Source organism: Lissotriton helveticus, chromosome 2_1 (assembly GCF_964261635.1).
Source record: "Lissotriton helveticus chromosome 2_1, aLisHel1.1, whole genome shotgun sequence".
Lineage (NCBI taxonomy): Eukaryota > Metazoa > Chordata > Amphibia > Caudata > Salamandridae > Lissotriton > Lissotriton helveticus.
The window spans coordinates 969259532-969279078 of NC_136059.1; the positions used below are offsets into that span (position 1 = coordinate 969259532).

Genomic DNA, 19547 nt, shown 5'->3' on the forward strand with positions numbered 1-19547 from the left:
GAATTGAGGTTTGTCAATTCGTTTCCCAAAACAAATTCTCCTCTCCAATATAACTCATGCATGAATTCCATTTCTTCCACGGCTTTACCTCAATTTGTGTTCTGGATCTAGAGTATGGTGGTGCCAGTCATGCTTTGGTTCTTTGCATCTGGGATTTACACAGGGATAAACTGTGTTCCAACTTTCCCTGACCTGCATCCCAAGTGCTGGTTTATGGTACCCATGTTTTGGCTGCAGGCACCACCCTTGGGCTGTACTGAAACTATCCATAACCATATATGAAACCCCTGCACATTCTAGGATTTAACAAGGTGCGCTACATCTCCCTCGCGCTGAAAGCCTGGCTGGGACAAAACAAACGACTGGTCACAATTCTAGAATTTTGTTCTGCAAAACAGGATAGTTCCCTCCAGGTTTACCCTGTACAAATGGGTCTCTTAGTGCCTATTATGGTGGAATAACAGGCTGCAGGGTAATCATGAAGGTGTAAAGGTGTTATTGCTTCAAGTCTGTATTAGGCCTTTCATGAATTTTGCTTAGGAATACCTGAAGCTCCAGCACCCATTGTCATAAAGTGGGCACAGGATGTGTGAAACAAAAGCATTTAGCTAGAACTGCGACAGAGTAAACCAAATAGAAAATATTTTTCTTGCAACATTATGACACCATGAGTAGATTATTCAGATCCTTGTTAGGACGGCCAAATGTTGCACCAAGTGTAAGCTATTTGGAACAAACACTGGATTTGTTGGGTGTCTGTTCCAGTATGAACATTCAGTAAAATTAACTGCATGTCCAAATAATTCACAGCTTGAGTGACCATTGTTTGTCTTCAGCCTTGCTGGTGCCAGGCGCACTGTCACAAGGGACCTGGATCAAACATCCCCGGTTCCAAACAGAATCTGTCCAAGCTCATCTTGGTTTAAAAACCTTGTCCACTGCAGTTTCATAGAAACCCTTAATGGAAGGAAAAACTGTAGAGCCTAAACGTAGAGTGAATAATACTTTTGCTAAATTGTAATGGTCATTCATGCCTCATGCTTCAGATGGAGTTATTTTTTAAATTCAGCTGTATTTCCCATACTCTACTCCCATATAATTCCGTCTAAGGTATTTGTTCAGTGTATTAATCCATTTTTGGTACTTTTACTGAAAAAACAAACTGTAAAAAAAAAAAGGAAGCTCCATTGCATTTGCTGGATAGTGAATTACAGGTATAAGAAAATCAGAACAGGAGGGGCTCCTCAAGACATACTACAAATATTTTTCCAGCTTGTGTTTTTACCTGGAGTACAGTTCAAGCAAATTTTCTATCTGAAGGGCAGTGAAACAGAAGCAAATTTCAAGGATGCAGTCGTATTTCTACCTTAAAACGTATGTAGGTTGGTTTGAGTTAATGTAATATTTTGACAGATAAGGGATTTGTTGTACGGGAATTGGAGATTGTCAAACATTGCCAAGTTACAAGCAAAGTGCCATTGGAAACAAGACAACCAAAAGTGGTACTTCCTTGAACTAAGATAACTTACCTCACCAAAGACTGACATGGAAGAGTCAAGCTGCCCAACAATAAAGCGCTTTATAGACAGCCAGTGGTAGTATCCCTAACTGTAGTACAGAATACGAAGCAGATGGAAAGGGAACTATACTGACAGAATAGCAATCAATTATGGATTTTAAAGAAGAGAAAACTAAAGATTGGCAACCCAACGTGCTATTAATGCCGAAATATTAACTGGCTTAAAAAAAAAAAAATGTATGAGCAAGTTCCCCGGAGCTCTCTAAGCGCACTACCAGGAGACTACCAACTGAGGCCTAAATGAAAACGCATGGGCAGCAAAGTTAGTGAATAGGGACATGTGTTTCTAAGTGCCTGAAAACATGGCTGCACTTGTGTCTAGAAGAGATTTCCGAAGAATATTTGCTAGAACATTAATTTACCAGCAAAAAGTTAACGGATGCTAGAATCATGAGTTTACTGTATCCACTTCCAGTTTGGCAGTGGTAATGCGAGATAAAGGCTTTTGGGGGGCACAAAAGGCAACAATGGTGGTTTCAGGGTGCGATAAGGACTTTAGGTAAGACTGCAGAATAAAACTGGGATTGCAAGGAACAGACTAATGAGAAACTTCACATTTGGAGGCCTGGAACATGGCATCAATACAACCCGCGCCTTCCATCGCCCTTTAGCAGACATGCCCCAGCCCAGATTCCGGCGAGATACCTTTACACCGAGATTAACCAAAACTGCATGGCAGTTGGTGTAAATGTGCCACTAAACCACATATCTGAAAGTCCAACATGTTGATGCTTCACAATTCTTAAATGTCTGTTACAACAAACAGCCACAGCCCATTTGTGTATTCATCTAGACTGAGGAGCAAATATGTTTAATTTACCTTTTGTACATCTTCCACTTCCTTCCTCCAGTTCAGATCCAGCAGGACATGCACAGGTGTACTTGGGAGAATAACTATTTATCTGCGGGGCAGGTAAACACAGATATTCACAGCCACCGTTGTTGTGGCCTTCGTTGCACCAGTTCTTACCTAGAGGAGAAACCACATTAAAAAAATGTTCAAGTTACTATCACAAAAGTAACGTTGCTGAAATGCCAAGGAAAGGAGTTTCGTCAAATGACATTTGATAATCTTAATTCATAAAAGCAATCCAGGTTTAGACCTTTTCAATAACACTGGACCAGTTCTACAATGTCAATCCTGGTTAAATGAATGGGCTACCATTTTGTTTTACTGGAGAACTGCTGCTAGCGCAATACAGAAGTAGGCATGTTATTTCTCAAACCGAGCAAATAAGCCATGCAAGTCATCACTTGTTACTTCAAAACTGCACTCCGTTCTTTATTCAATGCCCGCCCACAAACCCCAAACTACAAGCACTTACAAAAGTCATATGCTTGACGTTGTATGCTATCTCAGTCTTTAGAGTAATTACGCAGTAGAAGAGTAGGATGGTGTTTATTTTTGTGGTAGCTTTGTAAGATTTGTTCTCAGAGGTACATGACATTTACTTCGTTTGTAGGGTGGAGGTAAGAAAATAAGCACTTTTAATGAAAGGTGGTCTGTTCTTGGAAAGCATTAGAAGAATCAGGAGATGGCTGCATTGGCATCCACTTGATAAACAAATCCATTCGGTTTGTGTGTTCTGCAGCAGTATGGTGGGCAACATTCTTTTAGAGCAAGAATTATATATTGTTAATATGCTTTTCTCTCTCCATTCCTACTGCAACGTCAAACAGCCTAGGAGTCAAGGGATGTATGTTTGGAATGTAGGTATGCAACATTCTATCGCCTTTAGAAAGATTGTGGTCTCTGGACTAATTACTTGCACCAGTTTTAAACTAGTACTGATTTCCGTTTCTCTATGGGGTGTGGAATTTCTAATAGCCACACCCAGGACATGTTGGCGGTCAAGTACAACTAATCTGCATGTTGATTTTGCAGAAAAAGGACAAGATTGACTATTGCTAGGATAGGTTATGCACCAATTTGTATAAGGTGCTCAAAATTATATGGTTTGTGAACCGAGCTTTTACCAGTGATTGTTTACCCCATTTGCATTGCCAGTGGTTTCAATTTAAAACCGGATTACACATTTTTCATTTGGGGCTACTTCTAATGCTGCAACAATACTGTTCTAATGCATGCAAAATAATTAAAGCAAGATTTGGGATTTTATTTTGCAAGCAAATAATGCACCTAAAAATATACATTTCAGACAACTTTGCTGAGCTGTCGAGCACTTCACTTTTGGAATAAAATGGATCCAAAAACTTGGAAACAAAGCCGAAGGTCAAATACCAATTTGCCATAACCTAGAGCAATTAAAGGCAACTTAAGGTAATTCTATTAAACCGGTTTAAGGAATGAAAAAATGGATTCTTTAAAATCAAAGACCCCATTCCTAAAGAAAACTAGGAAAGTGCACCTGCAGGTCTAGCACCTGGCACTGGTGCATATTTAGGATTGTCAGGAATTCATGAGAGTTTACATAACAAGGCCAAGAAACCCGAGAGTTGCAGGTTTCCAGGCTTACTCCAAGCAAACCTTTAAGTATTTTCACACGAGGTAATTAGAAGTGTATATTCGCTCATGCAAAAAGTCTAGAGCGTGCGAATATTCACTTGGTAAAATATTTTACTCCAAGGAGAAAATATGGTCCCCCAAATGGAAAAACTCCCTTCCAATTGTCAGACGCCACCCAGAAGGCAGAACATGGCTCTGGGGATCTATCCTATTTTAGCTTGACCAAGTAATAACCGTTTAACACCTACTCACAGCTGCCCGCACACAAAAGTCTTAATGCGAGGAAATACTTATGAGAGAAAAACTTACTTGCGTGTTTAAGACAACTTGCATGCGTAAATTACCATGAACATTGACAGAACAGACTATGCAATGTGCATCTAGTTGTAAAATGCAAAATTCCAAGTCATTGCTATAGCACCTAGTATAAATGCAGCAAACAAATGGTGAGGCACAGTGAGATGAAGTTACATAATGTCTTCAAGTTGACAAGGTCAGAAGGGCTAGCTCCTTGGCAAAATATGCATTGGGCTACAAGTAGTGAGTTTATTTGCAGTAAAATGGTGAAATTAAGTGTGTGCCAAAGCAAATTGAAAGATACTTCTCAGAAACTAAACAGATCAAGGATGTAGGTTGAACTTTGCCAGAATTCACACTACCAAAACATTACCAAATTGTTAAACAATGCGCAAGCTTTTCGCTCTGAAAAATACAGAACGACAATATAAATACTTTATGTACATGTTAAGCTAGTTATTGTATTATCTTCCTATTGAATACTGAAAACACGCCATTTAGGACTTGCGGTTTGAACTAAACTGCAGCTTTTTATTGAGAATTGGCAGGAGAGCTGGTTACATTGTTTCTGGTTGCACGCTTGCAACTTTTTTTTAAGTATTTAAAAGTTGCTGCTGAATTTAACAAAACTGAAAGCCTATTGTTCCGTTTCCCATAGGCAGTTGGTCCTCATTAGCTCCGGTTTATAGCCTGTGTTCTTGACTTGGCACTTGTGACCCGAGGTCCAGGGTTGCAAGGTATAACTGTCCCCCCTGGCGACACCTAAATGACGTCAAATGCCTATTAGCCTACTATACTTTGTAGATTTATTTTTTAGTTCATTTCGATACATGGAGCAGTAAAGTCCCACAAGTCACATAATGAAACTACGATTGGTTAAAAATAGAGTACACAGCAATTGGGAGATTATGCGCTGTGAAAACGAAACTCGATTAATTTATGTTGGACTCTGCCGTGAAGGGTAGAAGGCTCCAGGAGTACACTTGCAAGGGGACATTCCGAGAGGCCCCTCGTGGCGATCGGCAGGGCCTGGGAGCCTCAGGGTGGCAGGCTCTGCTGCGGCTGACTTGAGTCCAGGAGGGCCGTTCTCCTGTGACTTACTTCAGTACAAATAAAATCATCTCTAGCCACCATGGAGTGACGTTTGAGTGAGTTGTATAGAACGATAAGCACTCTGGTAGCAGACATTCCCTAGTTTCAGCGTAGGCTGGAATCTCCAGCATTTTCCTGAAAGACCGCGAGAAATGGTTGAGGCAGTACCATGCCCATTCTTGGGACCTGGAGGTACTTAGAATATATACATTAACACCATTTGTTGCGAGTTTGTGGACGACTGGTCAATAACTCCCCATTCATTCCTATGGGCCTTTGCCAGTTATATCATTCTCGGGTCAAAGGTTAGGTTATTCCCCATCAATATGCAAAATCTCATTTTTGAAACTTGAAATGCTCGCACTTCTTTATAACCACTAGTATGCCAAATCGATAAACCAGTGCACCAAAAGCAAACGTAGCGCAAAACACCTGCAATGTAGGGTTTATTTTTATCGAGTCCTCACTGGAGGCTCCAAGTTTGCAGTCTGGGAGGGCTTGACAACAGAGCAGAGTGTAAGGGGACAGCAGCACTGAGCAACGTTACTTCCAATTATTTTTTTCTTTGAATATCAATGACCTGTACTTCTCCTCAATTTAGTGTACATCTTAAAGACCCGAACACGTGTGACCGTTATCGACGCTGCTTTCCAGGCACGAGGGGTCAGACTGACCCGAGGAGGCTTTTATCCCCACAAATGTAGGGGCAGTCATTTAATCGAACCTGGCGAGAAACTCCTGGAAGCAGAAATATGACTGCAGCTGTGTATACTTGTCCTTGTCTGCCTCCAAACAGGCATTGATATAGAACTTTAGGGTAGACCAACCGAGACAGCAAATGACAAAAAATGGATTGTGATAGAGCTAGGCGGAGTGTGGCAGAGAGAATGATAAACGCACAATACTATGTGCATATGTACATCGATAAATTGGAAAAAGTTACCCTCAACGGAATATACTTTTCCCTCTAGATTTCTTTATGCCTGTTGAGTCTTTTGCTACGTCTCTTCTCTTGCCATCTGTCTTTGGTCCCATACCAACAGTCTCACCCCACCACGTCAGTGTTGCTCTTGCTCCCTGTATCTTGCCCCATTTCTTTCAACTTGTGTCTTCCTCGCCTAGTCTCTTGGTCTCCATCAGACTTACGCCTTCTCCCAGTCTCTCCTCGGATCCTGTCTGCTTCTCTCTTCTGGTCTTTGACTTCTCTCCCCCTCTTTTGCATTCTATTGCCCGGTTTCATCTCTGTACCACTTTCGGTCCTTCTCCAATGTTTTTCTTTTCAGGTCTCTCCAACTCTCTCCTGGTCTCAAATTTTCTATTTATTCCTGGCTTTGTTCCTGTTTGTATCTGTCCCAGTACACCATCTGTCCCCCCCCTATTCTTTAGCTTTACCCATCTACCTGCCTTTTCCATTATCGCTTAGCTTGGTCCCTCTGCCTTTACAGGTCTTCCCCAAACTCTTCACCAGCTGGGTTGCCTATCTATTCCTCTGTCTCCTCATCCCACTGCATCTCTGCCCTTGCCCTCAGTCGTTCATCTCTTGAGCACAGATCTTGGTGTTGCAAGAGGAGCAAAAGATTTTGGCTTTCCTTAGCCTCTACAAGGAGATTGCCCGTCCCTCACAGATGTGTTCTTCATGCTGCTGATGTACAAGCATGTCCTCAGACTATTCTGAAAAAATAAAACAAAGGCCGAGATGCTCTCAGCAGGTGTAAAGCACCACCAGGCAAGCCCCTGGCTGCTAGGGCTTGCAACTGCCTGAGGGACTAACTGGGCTCTGCTGCATACTTCCCAGGGTCCTGCCATAGACTCCTGGGGTTTGACAGAGCACCCCTAGGTGCCACACTGCTTCCAGATCACCCTTTAACTCCACCAAAACCTTGGATGCGGCCACAGGACACCCTCAACATGGCAGGCTGCATAATTTTCTGCAAGCCACAGTTACCAATCCTTCTGGCAGGTCCAAGTCCATATCAACCTTGGGCAGGTGTGCCCCACCTCTATCGAAGTACCTAGTGGTACTTGCATTAATTAGGCCTTGTTTTAAGAAACCAAAGCCCCTCCGCTCAGGGAAGTTGCAATTGGTGCAATTTACCCTTCTGTGGTAATTCAATGGTATCCTCAGACCTGCTTCCATGCTACATCCTGTACGGGATTACCGCAGAACACAGTGCCCAATTAATTTGGCAATTTCACCTATTTAAGACTGCCTTTAGCTCACAGCACCCCCAAGGAGGGGAGGTAATTGAGAACAAAGTGAATTACTAAAATGTGAGGTGGGAACCTGCTCATCCTTGCTGCTGCGGATCAAACTGTGCTGATGCATGCTAGGGAAACCCAGCCATGCTAGCAGAGTGAACGAGAAGGCCTCAAAATGTTTGGAGTATATTTAACTTATTGCTTGTGGTCACGGTTTCTGTAACCTGGTGTTGGTGATTTTAGGCCTCTGCGCACTTTCACTGTGGTCCAGTGTAACGTGCGTGCGCTCTGTGCATGTGTGGTGAGACTGGCCTGCCCTCCCATAGGAGTGCATGGGGAATAGGTGTGTCCATGGTAGTTCCTGATGTGTGGGGAGACCAGGGGCGAGTTTGGTATGTGCAAACTCTGAAATGATTAAATGCTGCGCGATGTGCGCGGATTTATTGCGTCTAGTGTGGAAGTGCCACTTCTAGAAGTTGGCATGTCTGTACAGTGAATGTGAATTGACTGCCTGGCTTGTGATTGGCTGGAGCTGGCGTGCCTGGCTCCAAGAGTCAGGATGGGTCTGCCCCGGTGGTGAACGGAGATATCTGCATGTTGATGGGAGGGAGGTGTGCACCTGGGACCTGAATAGGGCTGGGCCTTCCCTCCACAATGCTGGCCAGCAAGTAGTGGGCAGCTGCAACATTTAGGTTTGCTCAGATGGCGCACCCCTGACTGTCGCTGCGTTGGCAGCACGCCCTGACATTCTGGACACAGGGCATTTGAGCCCCTTCTTGGATTGCCAGTTGGCCAGGGGGGGCTGGTATGTGGATAGGGCGTAAGGCCCTAATGTGATTTATGTGCTCTAAATGTGGTGCTAGGAAATGTATTGTGTACAGTATGTTTGGCGCCCCCTGTATCGGATACCTCTAAAACCGTCGATTAGGAGGTTGTTGCTTAGGTTTGTTAGTGAGATTGTACTTCACTCTGTGCTTTATGCCCTTAAATGTGAGTTCTACTTAGAAGGTAGGGTCTAGCATGTTTATACTAGTGAGAGATGGCATAATGCGTTTATGCTGACGAGGTTGGCGCAGGATGTAATTAATGTAGTTTATGTTACAGGTTGAGGTGGAGTACAGGGATTACCAGTGGTTACTGGTTGTAGGTTTATGATCTATTTTTACTTGTACCAATTTTCGATAAGTGTTGATCCTGACAGTGGCCCATGTGGCCCTGTCCTGTGTAAATCCCTTGTCAATATTGGCCGTGCCAGTAGGCACAATGTATAGTGTGTGATTACTATCGGATGGGTTTTGAGAATACAAAGGCTATTTTTATATAACCTTGTGTGGAGTTTTTGTAGTGTGCCTGGGATGTCGTTGCTGTGTGCATGCGCAATTGCTTTACACATTGCCTCCGAGATAGGCCTGACTGCTCGTGCCAAGCTACCAAAGGGGGTGAGCAGGGGTTATCTTGGCGTGTGACTCCCTTGCCCAGACTAGAATGGTGGTTTCTGCCAGGCTTTGGCGCAAGCCTTAGCAAACCAGAAATCCCAGTTCTAACAGTAGTCCAGTGAAAAAAACAAAAGGAATCTCAATGTCTGAATGAATGCTTGGAGAAATTGAAGTCAGCCATGGTCCACAGGCATTTTGCCTCCAGGGTCAGTATAATGTTTATCAATTGCACTCTTAAACAAACATTCCTCAAGTAATTCTTGATATCATGAAGCAGAAGTTGGGAAGGGTATTGTAGTTGAGGCCTTCAGCAAACTAGAACACACGATTAACAAATTACAGCATATCATCCGTTCGTAACACTGCCTATAGAGGGGAACTAAGAATCCTGGTGTCTACACGACCATGAGCCAGTCAATTGCTCTACAATGGTCATTAGGTCAAATGCAGAACTAGCACCTAACAGACTAATGAAATTTCTTTGGCCACAGGCAGAAAGGTTTTGGCCTTTGTTCAGTATGTACAGAACCTTCAAAAAAGGTCCAGCAACAAACGGGTTCAAGAGACACCAAGACAAACTCCAGTGCCTCTTACTGAGGCAAGTATTGAGCTGGGTGAATACAGGAAATGTATCACGACGGAGAGCCTGTACAGAAATCATAACAGGTGGAACGGAAAAATACTGGCTCTACAATGAAGCAAATGTTTATGTAAAAAAGGAAGTTTGCCATGGGCTACTTTTAAATGGGCAGAGATTACCAGTCCCAAGATAGAGCACTCCTACTGAAGCAGCAATAAGCCATCCTTTAGCCCAATGACAAAGTATGGTCTTACACTGCATAACAGTTGGTAGGCATAGCATTCCAGGAGTGGCATCTAACAGGCATGGTACTTACCGATTAAACAATGCATCAAATTAAACACTTTACCAGCCTTAATACTGCCTGAAATTTAGCTTGTCATTTCCAATGTAGGAGAATCAGTTTGAATCCGTAACCCAGAAGCTGGGCACCTGGAACAATGCTATTCTGATTAACGCTTTCCATTTTCCTCAAACAGTTTCCTCCAAATTCAGCCTTCCCTTGCTTCTAGAGATGTTGCTGGGGTTCAGGATGCTCTAGTGTTGCAGGCAATAAATAGCACTTCTGTCCATCTATCCAGCAAGTTTGCATCCAATCAAATTTTATAGTTCAACGTTCAGCTTCAAGTCTGTGATGCTTGGCGGTGCACTGCTGTCAAAAGCCAGGCCAGGATTATCTCTTTGGAGGCATTTGTAACTACTGGTAGTGGCAGCCTAGCAGATAAGTTTAATAGGGTCTGCCTTGCATATTATGAGCGACCACTTCTTATAAGCTCTACAGACATCGGTCTGAAACTCCTGCTGCCACTACAAAAGTGGTAACCATACACCCTCCACATTGCAGAATTACAATCCGAGCCTGCCATGCTCTAACAGACCTGCTCTGTCACCAGCTATCCACCCAATCTTGAACAACCAATTTCTGGAAGAAAAAATCTTACATTTTGGTTAAAAACGCCGATGCTCAATTAAATTTGCAGTTCGGTCCCTTTTCAGACAAATGGTAGCAGGTCTTATTTCTGCGATCACACTAGGATTTCTGAATTTTGTAAAGTTGATTAGCTACCAGCGGGTTCCATTTACGCAAAAGAACTATTAATTCTACCTTGAGCCCTCTTCCTCAACTATAATCAGTTTACCCTCAATTGTTGGGTTGCATGTTTTGATGCAGTCGACAGGGTTCACCTTTCTCCCTCATTTCTATATTCGACATCTGTAATTCTCATAAACAAGAGACTCCTGTTGCAAATCTCCTGGATTGAATTGTTACTGGATACAAGCTGTTCGTAAGCCACAGACTGGGTCCATCCAAAGAGCAGTTCTAACAAGATGGACTACTGCCCCCTATGTCTAGGCCCTGACCACTCGCTGGTGGTAGCAGAACGTCACACAATACTGGTCTTTTTGCCTGAATATATGATGTCAGATACTGTAACTATTCAATCATGAGGCAGTCTCACGACTCACGACCCCCCGCCCCCCTCAATCACTTCTTAAAAGGTCCATGCAACACATTTCTTTCTGTGCTCACACCACTATGGTCTGGCCGGGCTCAAATACTTTGATGCAACATGGTACTGCTCCCACTCCTTTGGAAGGAACACGCCAGCAAGAAACAGTCTTAAATACAGTCCAAGGGTACAGTCACTGCAATCTTATGAACATAAGGCGTGTGCTGCCCTGCATGCCCTTTTCTGACAAAAGCGGTGAAGGAACATGCTCTGGTGCTGCAAGCCAGTCATTCAAGTTTACTTGAGACTTTAAGTTGAAGCTCTGTGCACATACCTAAATTGAGACCGGAATTTTAGTAGTCCACCCACAACTGGAATCAGAGGGACAAAGGTTTTATTGTAGCGACCTCTGTAAGGATGTAGACTGCTGTGTGGAGAACTAGTCTTACTTTGCTTGAAAACAGAAGATGCTTTAAAGGACAGCTGATTATGAAACCTAACTAAATCATATTGCAGCAATTGCACAATCCTAGCCAAAGATCATAACCATGAGAGCAGAGCTGTCCCCATTTTGAGAAACAGAATTTTGTTTAGCCACTGGTTGTGCGATGAAGCGCTCAAGAAACCTATGGTGTAAACCACTGCCAAGTGTAGGCTGCTCAAGGCTTGCTCCAGTAGGTAATTATTACTGCAGTGACCAGGCCTAGCCCCTTAGTTTTCAGTACTGCGCCACATTGCAATGTTTACCATGTTAACCAACCACTCAAGACTTTGTTGCTGCCCAACTAGCATGCTGGCCCCCAGTAACTACTCACCCACCACAAATGTAACCGTGAACTCTGCAGGCAGAATAGAATTGCATTAACCAGTTCAGGTCTACCTATGCCATTCTGAGCATCAGGTGCTGATTTTCCTTCGAGTTTGAAGTCAGACAGCACTCATTTGCTGTTGTGGTACTGAAGACCACATTTGTCCAAACTATGGACTGAAAAACGCATTAAACTCCAGTATGCGTTATATCTGCACCTAAACCTACACAATAAACCCAGTCTGCTAGCCCTGCCAACGAGCCCAAGACCGCCAGCCCAGAGATTGTCCTTTACATTGCAGGGAACGTTTGCAAATCCTGGATTCATTTCAGTACGCTATAGAACTGGCCACATAATTGCCCCCCCCCCCCCCCCCCACACCCTCTCGACAAGAAAATCGATCGAGGTTGGTAGGGCCCACAGAAACTTAACTCCCACGAATTTAGCCTTCATCAAGGTTGAAAAAGTTACAACACAGCTTGGTGAAATCAATTTATTTGAATGACATTTACCCACGGCTCTCCTCTAAAATCACCCACCCAGTGATTGCAGAAATCTCAGAAGACAAATTCATTCATCATGGGGGGAAAAACGAAGTTGCCTCTATGTTAAAGTCAAGCATCGGAGCCTTCGCCACACTTACTGAGCAGCAGCTGTCTAAATCCTGCATAAGAGAAGTTTCCTGGCAGAAGAAAAACTAACATTGCATTATTTTGTTCCAGCTACAAAAATATTCGATCTAGTATTGTCCCCCTAACAGAGAGGCCCTTTAACAAAACGTTTCAGGGTGCTAGCAATTGTATTTGTAAATCTTTTGGTCAAAGATCAGCATAGTACATTTTTTAAAGCGGGCTGTGAGCATGCCCATGGTGTCACTGGAGAGGTGAGAATTAAAAGTAGGTCCACATAAGGGCAAATTTAGAAATAGTACTAGGGGTAATTGGCTACGTACATTGCACACCAAAGCAGCAAACATGGCATTGCAAAAAAGAAAAGCGGAATGTTAAGTGATGTTAACCATGGGCTCGGAATAAGGGTGAAAAGGACATTAGTGAAGGAAAATTACGATTCGATAGGGTGTAAAGCAGAAAGAAAACTCAATTTAGAAAGAAAACTTCAAATCTATTCTCCTCCATAAACTTACTACATAGTTGCCAAACCCTCATTTATAATTAAATTGTTAATTAATGCTCGTCCCAACTGCAGCTTTTAGTTAATCACTTTTTCAAATAATTACATGGAAACCATCGGGTTTCACTGGAATATGGACACCTGCTGAGTAACTAGAAATTAAGAAACGCAGAATGTTTACACCAGTGCATACTCTGAGCCAGAGTTTGAGGGAATGCATGAGATAGTTATTGCGGCATGAAGCACTTAGTTTTATTACATTTAGTTGCCATTAGATAGTAAGCCAGAATGGATTCAGTATTTCTGATCATGGCAGCGTTTGTGAGCATTAGCCTTCTAAGGCCATTAGCTACACAAGTGATGGATTGTATACTATACTTAAGGTGGAGAGTGAGTTTCGTAGCACTCAAATCAAGCTTTTTTTACAGACGTCACAATTATAGCACCATCTAAAATTCAAAATGAGTTACCTGAAGGTTGGATAAGCTCATGATATACTATAATATCCTGGGCATCATTTAAGTTGTTAACTAGCGTTGCTATTTCTTGGCCGGTAAATTTATTGGCACCATAAATTGCTTCATTTTCACCATCAATCCAGAAGACACGATCCTGAAAATAATAAGATTGTTATACCGTTTATTTTTTTACAAGTCAAATGTTTATTTCTGTATTAAACACGACCTAACCAAGTGCATATTATTTATCATTAGACAATATTTAGTATGTCAAGAGAGGCTTTAAAAGTGAGGTCTGGGAAAATGACCCATCAAGTCAGCCTTGGATTAATGTGAACTGCTTCAGCGCACGTTTAAATATAAGCAGGTCTAAGAACTCAATCTCAGGAGAAAAAGCCTTTGGGGACAGCATGCCAGAATACTGAAGCTAAGAGAATGTTTAGTTTGCAGTTCAAGCAATGTGGGATTGCTAGGATCAACGAAATGTTACTCCTCAATCTGCATTTATTTTCTTCAACCAGTATTAGTTTACTACGCAAGCAAGAAGGCGGTGGTATGTGTGCTGCTTTATTTGTGAAGCACAACCTTGCAGGATTATCGTGCTCCCATGGATACTAATACAAGTAGATCTGTATTGACGTTAATTGGGACATTTCTGGCAATAGCCACAAACCTTGTGGCTGTATGAAGGACACCTTGAAGCAGAGCCGCTCTGGCTTTAGGTAATGCTGCCAGAATCCTACTTTCTCCTCGTAAGTGTGATTATAACCACTGGATTTACAACAAGCCGTTTAGACTAGAGTCTATACGGTCTTACTCCCCACTTGGTATAGTTCACATTTAAATTATCAATCGTGAATCCGAAGTATTTTTCAGACGAGTCCCCTACAGGAGAGATACCTAGAGGTTTGGACAGTTTAGGGCAATACTGAAAGTCAAGGTTCTCTTTGCTAAATCGCTATAACACACATTTTTATTTGGGCTATTTGCAATGACCGCGTTGCCATTCAAACCCCCCAATATTTACAGCTTATTTTCTTAATCACCCTTCGAGCATACCTTAAGGCAATATGGGTGTCAGCTGGTCAGTGTAACAAACATGCATTAAAATGCGGAGTCCAAATGGCCACACACAAAGGAAGAGAGCATTGGTGATAAGTTCTTGGGGTACCCCACAGTTCAGCTGCAAGTCCTCCACAAATACCCAAGTAGTGGGGTCTTCCTTTCAGAAAGACGTAAGCATTTAGTAACCTCGCACAGAGGCTAATGAAGATTGTAGCATTTCACATGGGTAACCACGACCCTCTACTCTACAGGTATCTCCCTCAGGGAAAGGAGTCAAATCATAAAAACGCATAACTCCTAACATCTATAAAGTAACCATTTCTGTACTATGTTTGGTAGCAATATAAAAGTTTGGTTATGCTGGACACCATGATCATTGAGCTGCTCGTACACCCTATATTCCAAAAGAAAGTCATTTATGTAACAGGTATTTGCTGTGGATGGTTCCCAGTGGTCTTCAGGCCTCATCTTGCACAAGACCACTCACTCAGTTAATATTTAAGAATCGTGATGACATCTGCCAGTGTGCTCCAATTGATGCACTGTAATACGGCATCGTAGGCCTCCCTTGGTCATCAGAACCTAAGCCCCTCCCCAAATCCTACCCATCTCCTCTAAACCCCATCCTCCATTCAGTGTTACATTTAGTCTATAGTGCTAAAAGAAACTACCATATTACACCAAGACCGATTTCTCTTTGTTGCTGGCTTCCCATTGAAGCTAGGGCAACATATAGGGCTGCTCGCATCACCCATAAAGCCTCCCACTGCCCGCTACCTGGCCAATAAACTCAAATTATCAGGTGGCTCAGACCTTCATGCAACGCTGAATATCTACTGATCTAACCTCCAAATTTCAAAAGCGAACGACTTCTGGCACAATCCTTCTCAGTTAATGGGACTAGAATTTGGAACATACTAGCTTCAACCTTCGCACCACCGCCTCTTTCCGGATTTTAAAAAGTTAAAACTTTTCTTCCAAAGACACTGATCAATAATTCTCCAAGCCAAGCTCCCCTCCAGCCACACATCCCCTCTTTTCAGGTCATGACCTCGATTGTTACATGATTCACGAGAGCTACGCCTAATTAGTGTGACAGCAATGTTACCAGGGGGTGAACTTCAGGCCTGTATGGGTTATAGGTAGCATTTCCGGTTAAACCAGATTATGAACGGGAAAACCACATCAATATACTAATGCCCTTTTAGAGAAAAAAAAAGGAACAGAATACTGCACTTATGATGCTCTGGCGCCATCTGCCGTCAAATCACTAGGTGCTTTCAGCCTTGCATTGACACGGAAAAGTAAACTTCTCCAATCCCCAGCTGTTGCTACCCCGGGAGGTCACGGGGTTACAGGACTTCAATTTCATACGTAAGGAATCCACTACAGTCAAGCATGGCTTGGATGTTTAATACGACAATTGGTTGCTGTCCTAAATGACCAGAGAAAAAGCATCTCTACCAACAACTTAACATTAAACAAATTTGTAGAAAACATTTAAATTTGCTTTTGCCATTATTCAGATATTAAAAAGAAATGTACAGACGAATTTGGGCTGTTTGCGCCTGGAGAAAACCTGTCGTATGACAAGTCACCAGAATTTTTCCAGTCACAATGGTCTTGCTTCTTAGCACTTGGGACGGGTACTGAGACCTGGGCTATTTAAGTGGGTCCTTCTGTACCCTTCATTTCTAGTTCCTATGGCTCATCTCTGCTATTGTAAGCATCCTTGGTTGTGCTTTTTGCTTTCTCCCATGGTGTAATTCTATGCCCCCCCCCTCCCTGCTAAATGCCCATGTCTTTTCGGACAGTCTCCAATTGCACTGCCCTCATACAGAACACGGAGCACTGGCCTGGCAAAGTACACTAATCTCTGCCACAAAGTGGTCAGCCCCCGCTTCCTTCTTCCCAGAAGAGAACTGCTCCATGGTTGGTTGGGGCAGTTCCAACAAAGGCATAGGAACTGGGCAATTCTATCCGGTAGCCTACTCCTGAAAGCAGTAAGAAACTATACTATTAATTAGGTCTCAGCCTGCGATGGCTGCGCAGACATGCAGTCTCGCTGGCGAGATTTAATTGATCGAATATCACTAGCAAGGTTAAGCCCCACCCCTCTTCTCCATTGGCTGGCCTCCTAAACGGTGGCCAGCCATTGGCGAAGAGGTCCTAGTGACATTCTCTTTAAGCCCCATCCTTTTCAGATTGGGTTCCTTGACTTACTGAAGTAAAAGGTTTCTTATCTTCTTTATGGGTCCAGATGGCCCCATAAAGAAGATAAGGAACCTTTTATGCCAGCAGGAAGTCCGGGCGCCCAGTCTGAAAGGGACGGGGCTAAAAGATTAAAGGCTGCGCTTTCCCTCTCTGCCGTCCTCTTCCCTCTCCCGCCTTCGCCTGCCCCCTTCCCTCGCCACAGTAGGAGGCTTTGCCCCTATCGGTGCAGTTTGCTGTTCCCGAGCCAAAAACTGACTGCTCCGAGAATCCGGATACACAGTGGGAGGAGCGCCACGAGCAACATGCTTTAAGGAGCTATAGCGCTTTTGTTCCGGTTCCCGGCGGGATGGACAGGTCTGAGCCGTCTGACGTAGAGCCATCCGAGACTGGGAGGTCTATATGGCCAGCGGGGACTTCAAGGCGCTGCAGCAAGCGCCTTGTGTTCTGTAGGCAGGCAGTGTCTGCTTAGAGTGCTGCCACGGCCTGCATTTATTCACAGGGCAGCGGGAGGAGTAGAAGAGCTGGAGCGGCAGCAGCTTCAAAGGGATGCGGCAGCCTGAAGCTGAAGCTGTCTAGGTAGCAGGGGCTTCAATGAGCTATTGGGCCTGAGGTTAGAAGGCGGCAACGGGTGTCAGAGTAGCACAGGCCTCAAGGAGCTGCTGTTACCGGTGCTCACTAGGCCGCTGGGCCTTCAAAGATCGCAGATGGCCTGTGTCCTCTAGAGAACATAGCACTGCAGGACAACGTGTAGCTTAGGCACCTGGCTTCAAGGAGCTGCATCATCTTATACTCTTTGTGCAGCCTTTGCTTCCTTGGCAGCGTGGCTTTAAAGTGTCAGAGGCCTGTGCTGTTTCTGCCATAAGGGCTAGAAGGGGGTTCAGACCAAAACGTATCTATTCAGGCGCAGGCAGGGCTTTAATGAGCTGTAATGTGTGCCCTCCTGGTAGCAAAGGCTTCAAGGAGCTGCAGGGCCTGCACGGTCTGGCCGGGGCCAGCGATTTCTAGGCGATAAAGCACTTTAGACAGCAAGGGCTTCAGTGAGCTGTAGTGGTTTGTGCTCTCCTGGTAGCAGGGGCTTCAGTGACCCGTGCTGCCCTGCGGCGGCAGGAGATTGGATTTCTAACCAGTAATGGATTCAATGAGTAGCAGCTGCCTATGTTCTCTGCCTGGCTTCAAGGCGCTGTTCTGTCTGTGCCCTCTGGTCAGCATAGGCTTGAACGATTAACTGTTGGGGTAGCACGAGTCAGCTGTCTCAGAAGTACGTATACAGAGGCCAAACTGTTCCTCTTCCCAATGAGCAAGTCTTTCGCCTGAACTAACATGTGGAGGCCAAAACTAAATTTCCAATGATCCAACTGTCCAGACCACGCAACTGGTCACAATGCATAACAATCCGAAAATCCAACTGTATGGCGAATGACATTAATCCAACCCACAACACGCCATGAGCGACGCTAGCACCACAGATGGGTAGAAATAAGGCCAGCTCACGGGGCACCCTTTCGCTGCTGAAGTAGAGCATGCCAAGAGGCATGGTGTGGTGCGTGCCCTTCCAGCGACCACACCGCCCGTTACTGGCCTGTAAATCATGCCAATTAGCGCGCGAGAAGCCCGTTACCTCTGCCCTGGCTGCCAGCCGGACATGGAAGGCCCGGCTTGCAGAGCAGCACGATGCCCGTCAAATAGCTCTTCCCAGGCCAACCTGGGCAGTGAGGCCGCTTCTGGTCTCCACAGTGCTCATTTCGGATTTGTAAACAATCCGTGCTTAGCTTTTGGTGCAGTGTGGGGCTTGCTGGCACTGGGCAGAGCGTCCGGGGAAAGACCAGCTCAGTTCGCTTTCCTGTGAACTAGCCAAGGACAGCCAGCCCGGGCCTGTGGTGTGTAGGCTTGTGTGTTTGCGCTGGTTCCAGATTACGAACCAGAATATATGCCGACTTCCAGTAGAGGGACAGGGTTGTCCCAGTAGGGTAGGGGTAACCAATCCGGCCCCGGAGACCCCCGTACTCATCCCGTTGCTTCAAAGTTCAAGTGCCCTGTGATGAAAAAGTCTGGCCCGTTCCAGCTCCCAGTTCAATAACTGCGCCGTTGCAATGTGCTTCTGATCACGGAGGATGCCAGGAAGGGGCGGCCGCTCACAAACTACTGCTCACAGAAGGAAAGGCGGATGCTCTGTTTGGTATTTGCGAGAGATTAAGCTATTGGCATTCTAAATGACAATGCCATTTATGTATCTGTTTTCAAAACCAACACAAATAAAAATTGTCTTTTACAATGCCAATAGCTCTAACTTTTGCAAAGGCGAGACCATTGTATTGTAAATGCTTGTTTTTACAAGCTTTTAGCCGTTAATACGACATTTTAGGGATTTGCACTTAGGGGGGTAAAGAACCCCATTACGGTATATGCAGAACACAGACGCCTCCAGGTTCTGAGCTCTCCAAAGGCCTCCACTTCAAAACAACTTTGTTGGTCCCTATTTTTGCAGATTTTCCCTTGGTCATCACATTTAGAACAGGTTGAACATGGTCAGCCCATCCCCTTACACCCCGCTCAAAGTGAACAGATTGAGCCCCGTTGCTTTTCGCAAAATTTGAATTAGCTAACAGTATTGATAGGCTAGGGGGAAAAAAATGAAGTAGTTCCACACATTAACAGCAGACATTGGCCACTGGCTGAATGAACATCCTAAGCACAGGCTTGAGACCTGCACCTTTCTACTTGCAGCAGGTTTACAGAAGCAAGCCTTCAACTGGTGCCCTGACAGTGGTG

General features: G+C 44.3%; 1 protein-coding gene across 1 annotated transcript in view; it reads right to left on the bottom strand.

The window, feature by feature from the left end:
* Positions 1 to 19547, bottom strand: part of VLDLR (very low density lipoprotein receptor) — a 205354-nt gene that overhangs the window by 15149 nt on the left and 170658 nt on the right. Inside the window, exons 14-15 of the mRNA XM_078675719.1 lie at positions 13512 to 13653; positions 2400 to 2549 (exon numbers count right to left, since the gene is read on the bottom strand). Coding sequence (XP_078531845.1) covers positions 2400 to 2549; positions 13512 to 13653 — 292 coding nt within the window. The remainder of the gene's footprint in view (positions 1 to 2399; positions 2550 to 13511; positions 13654 to 19547) is intronic.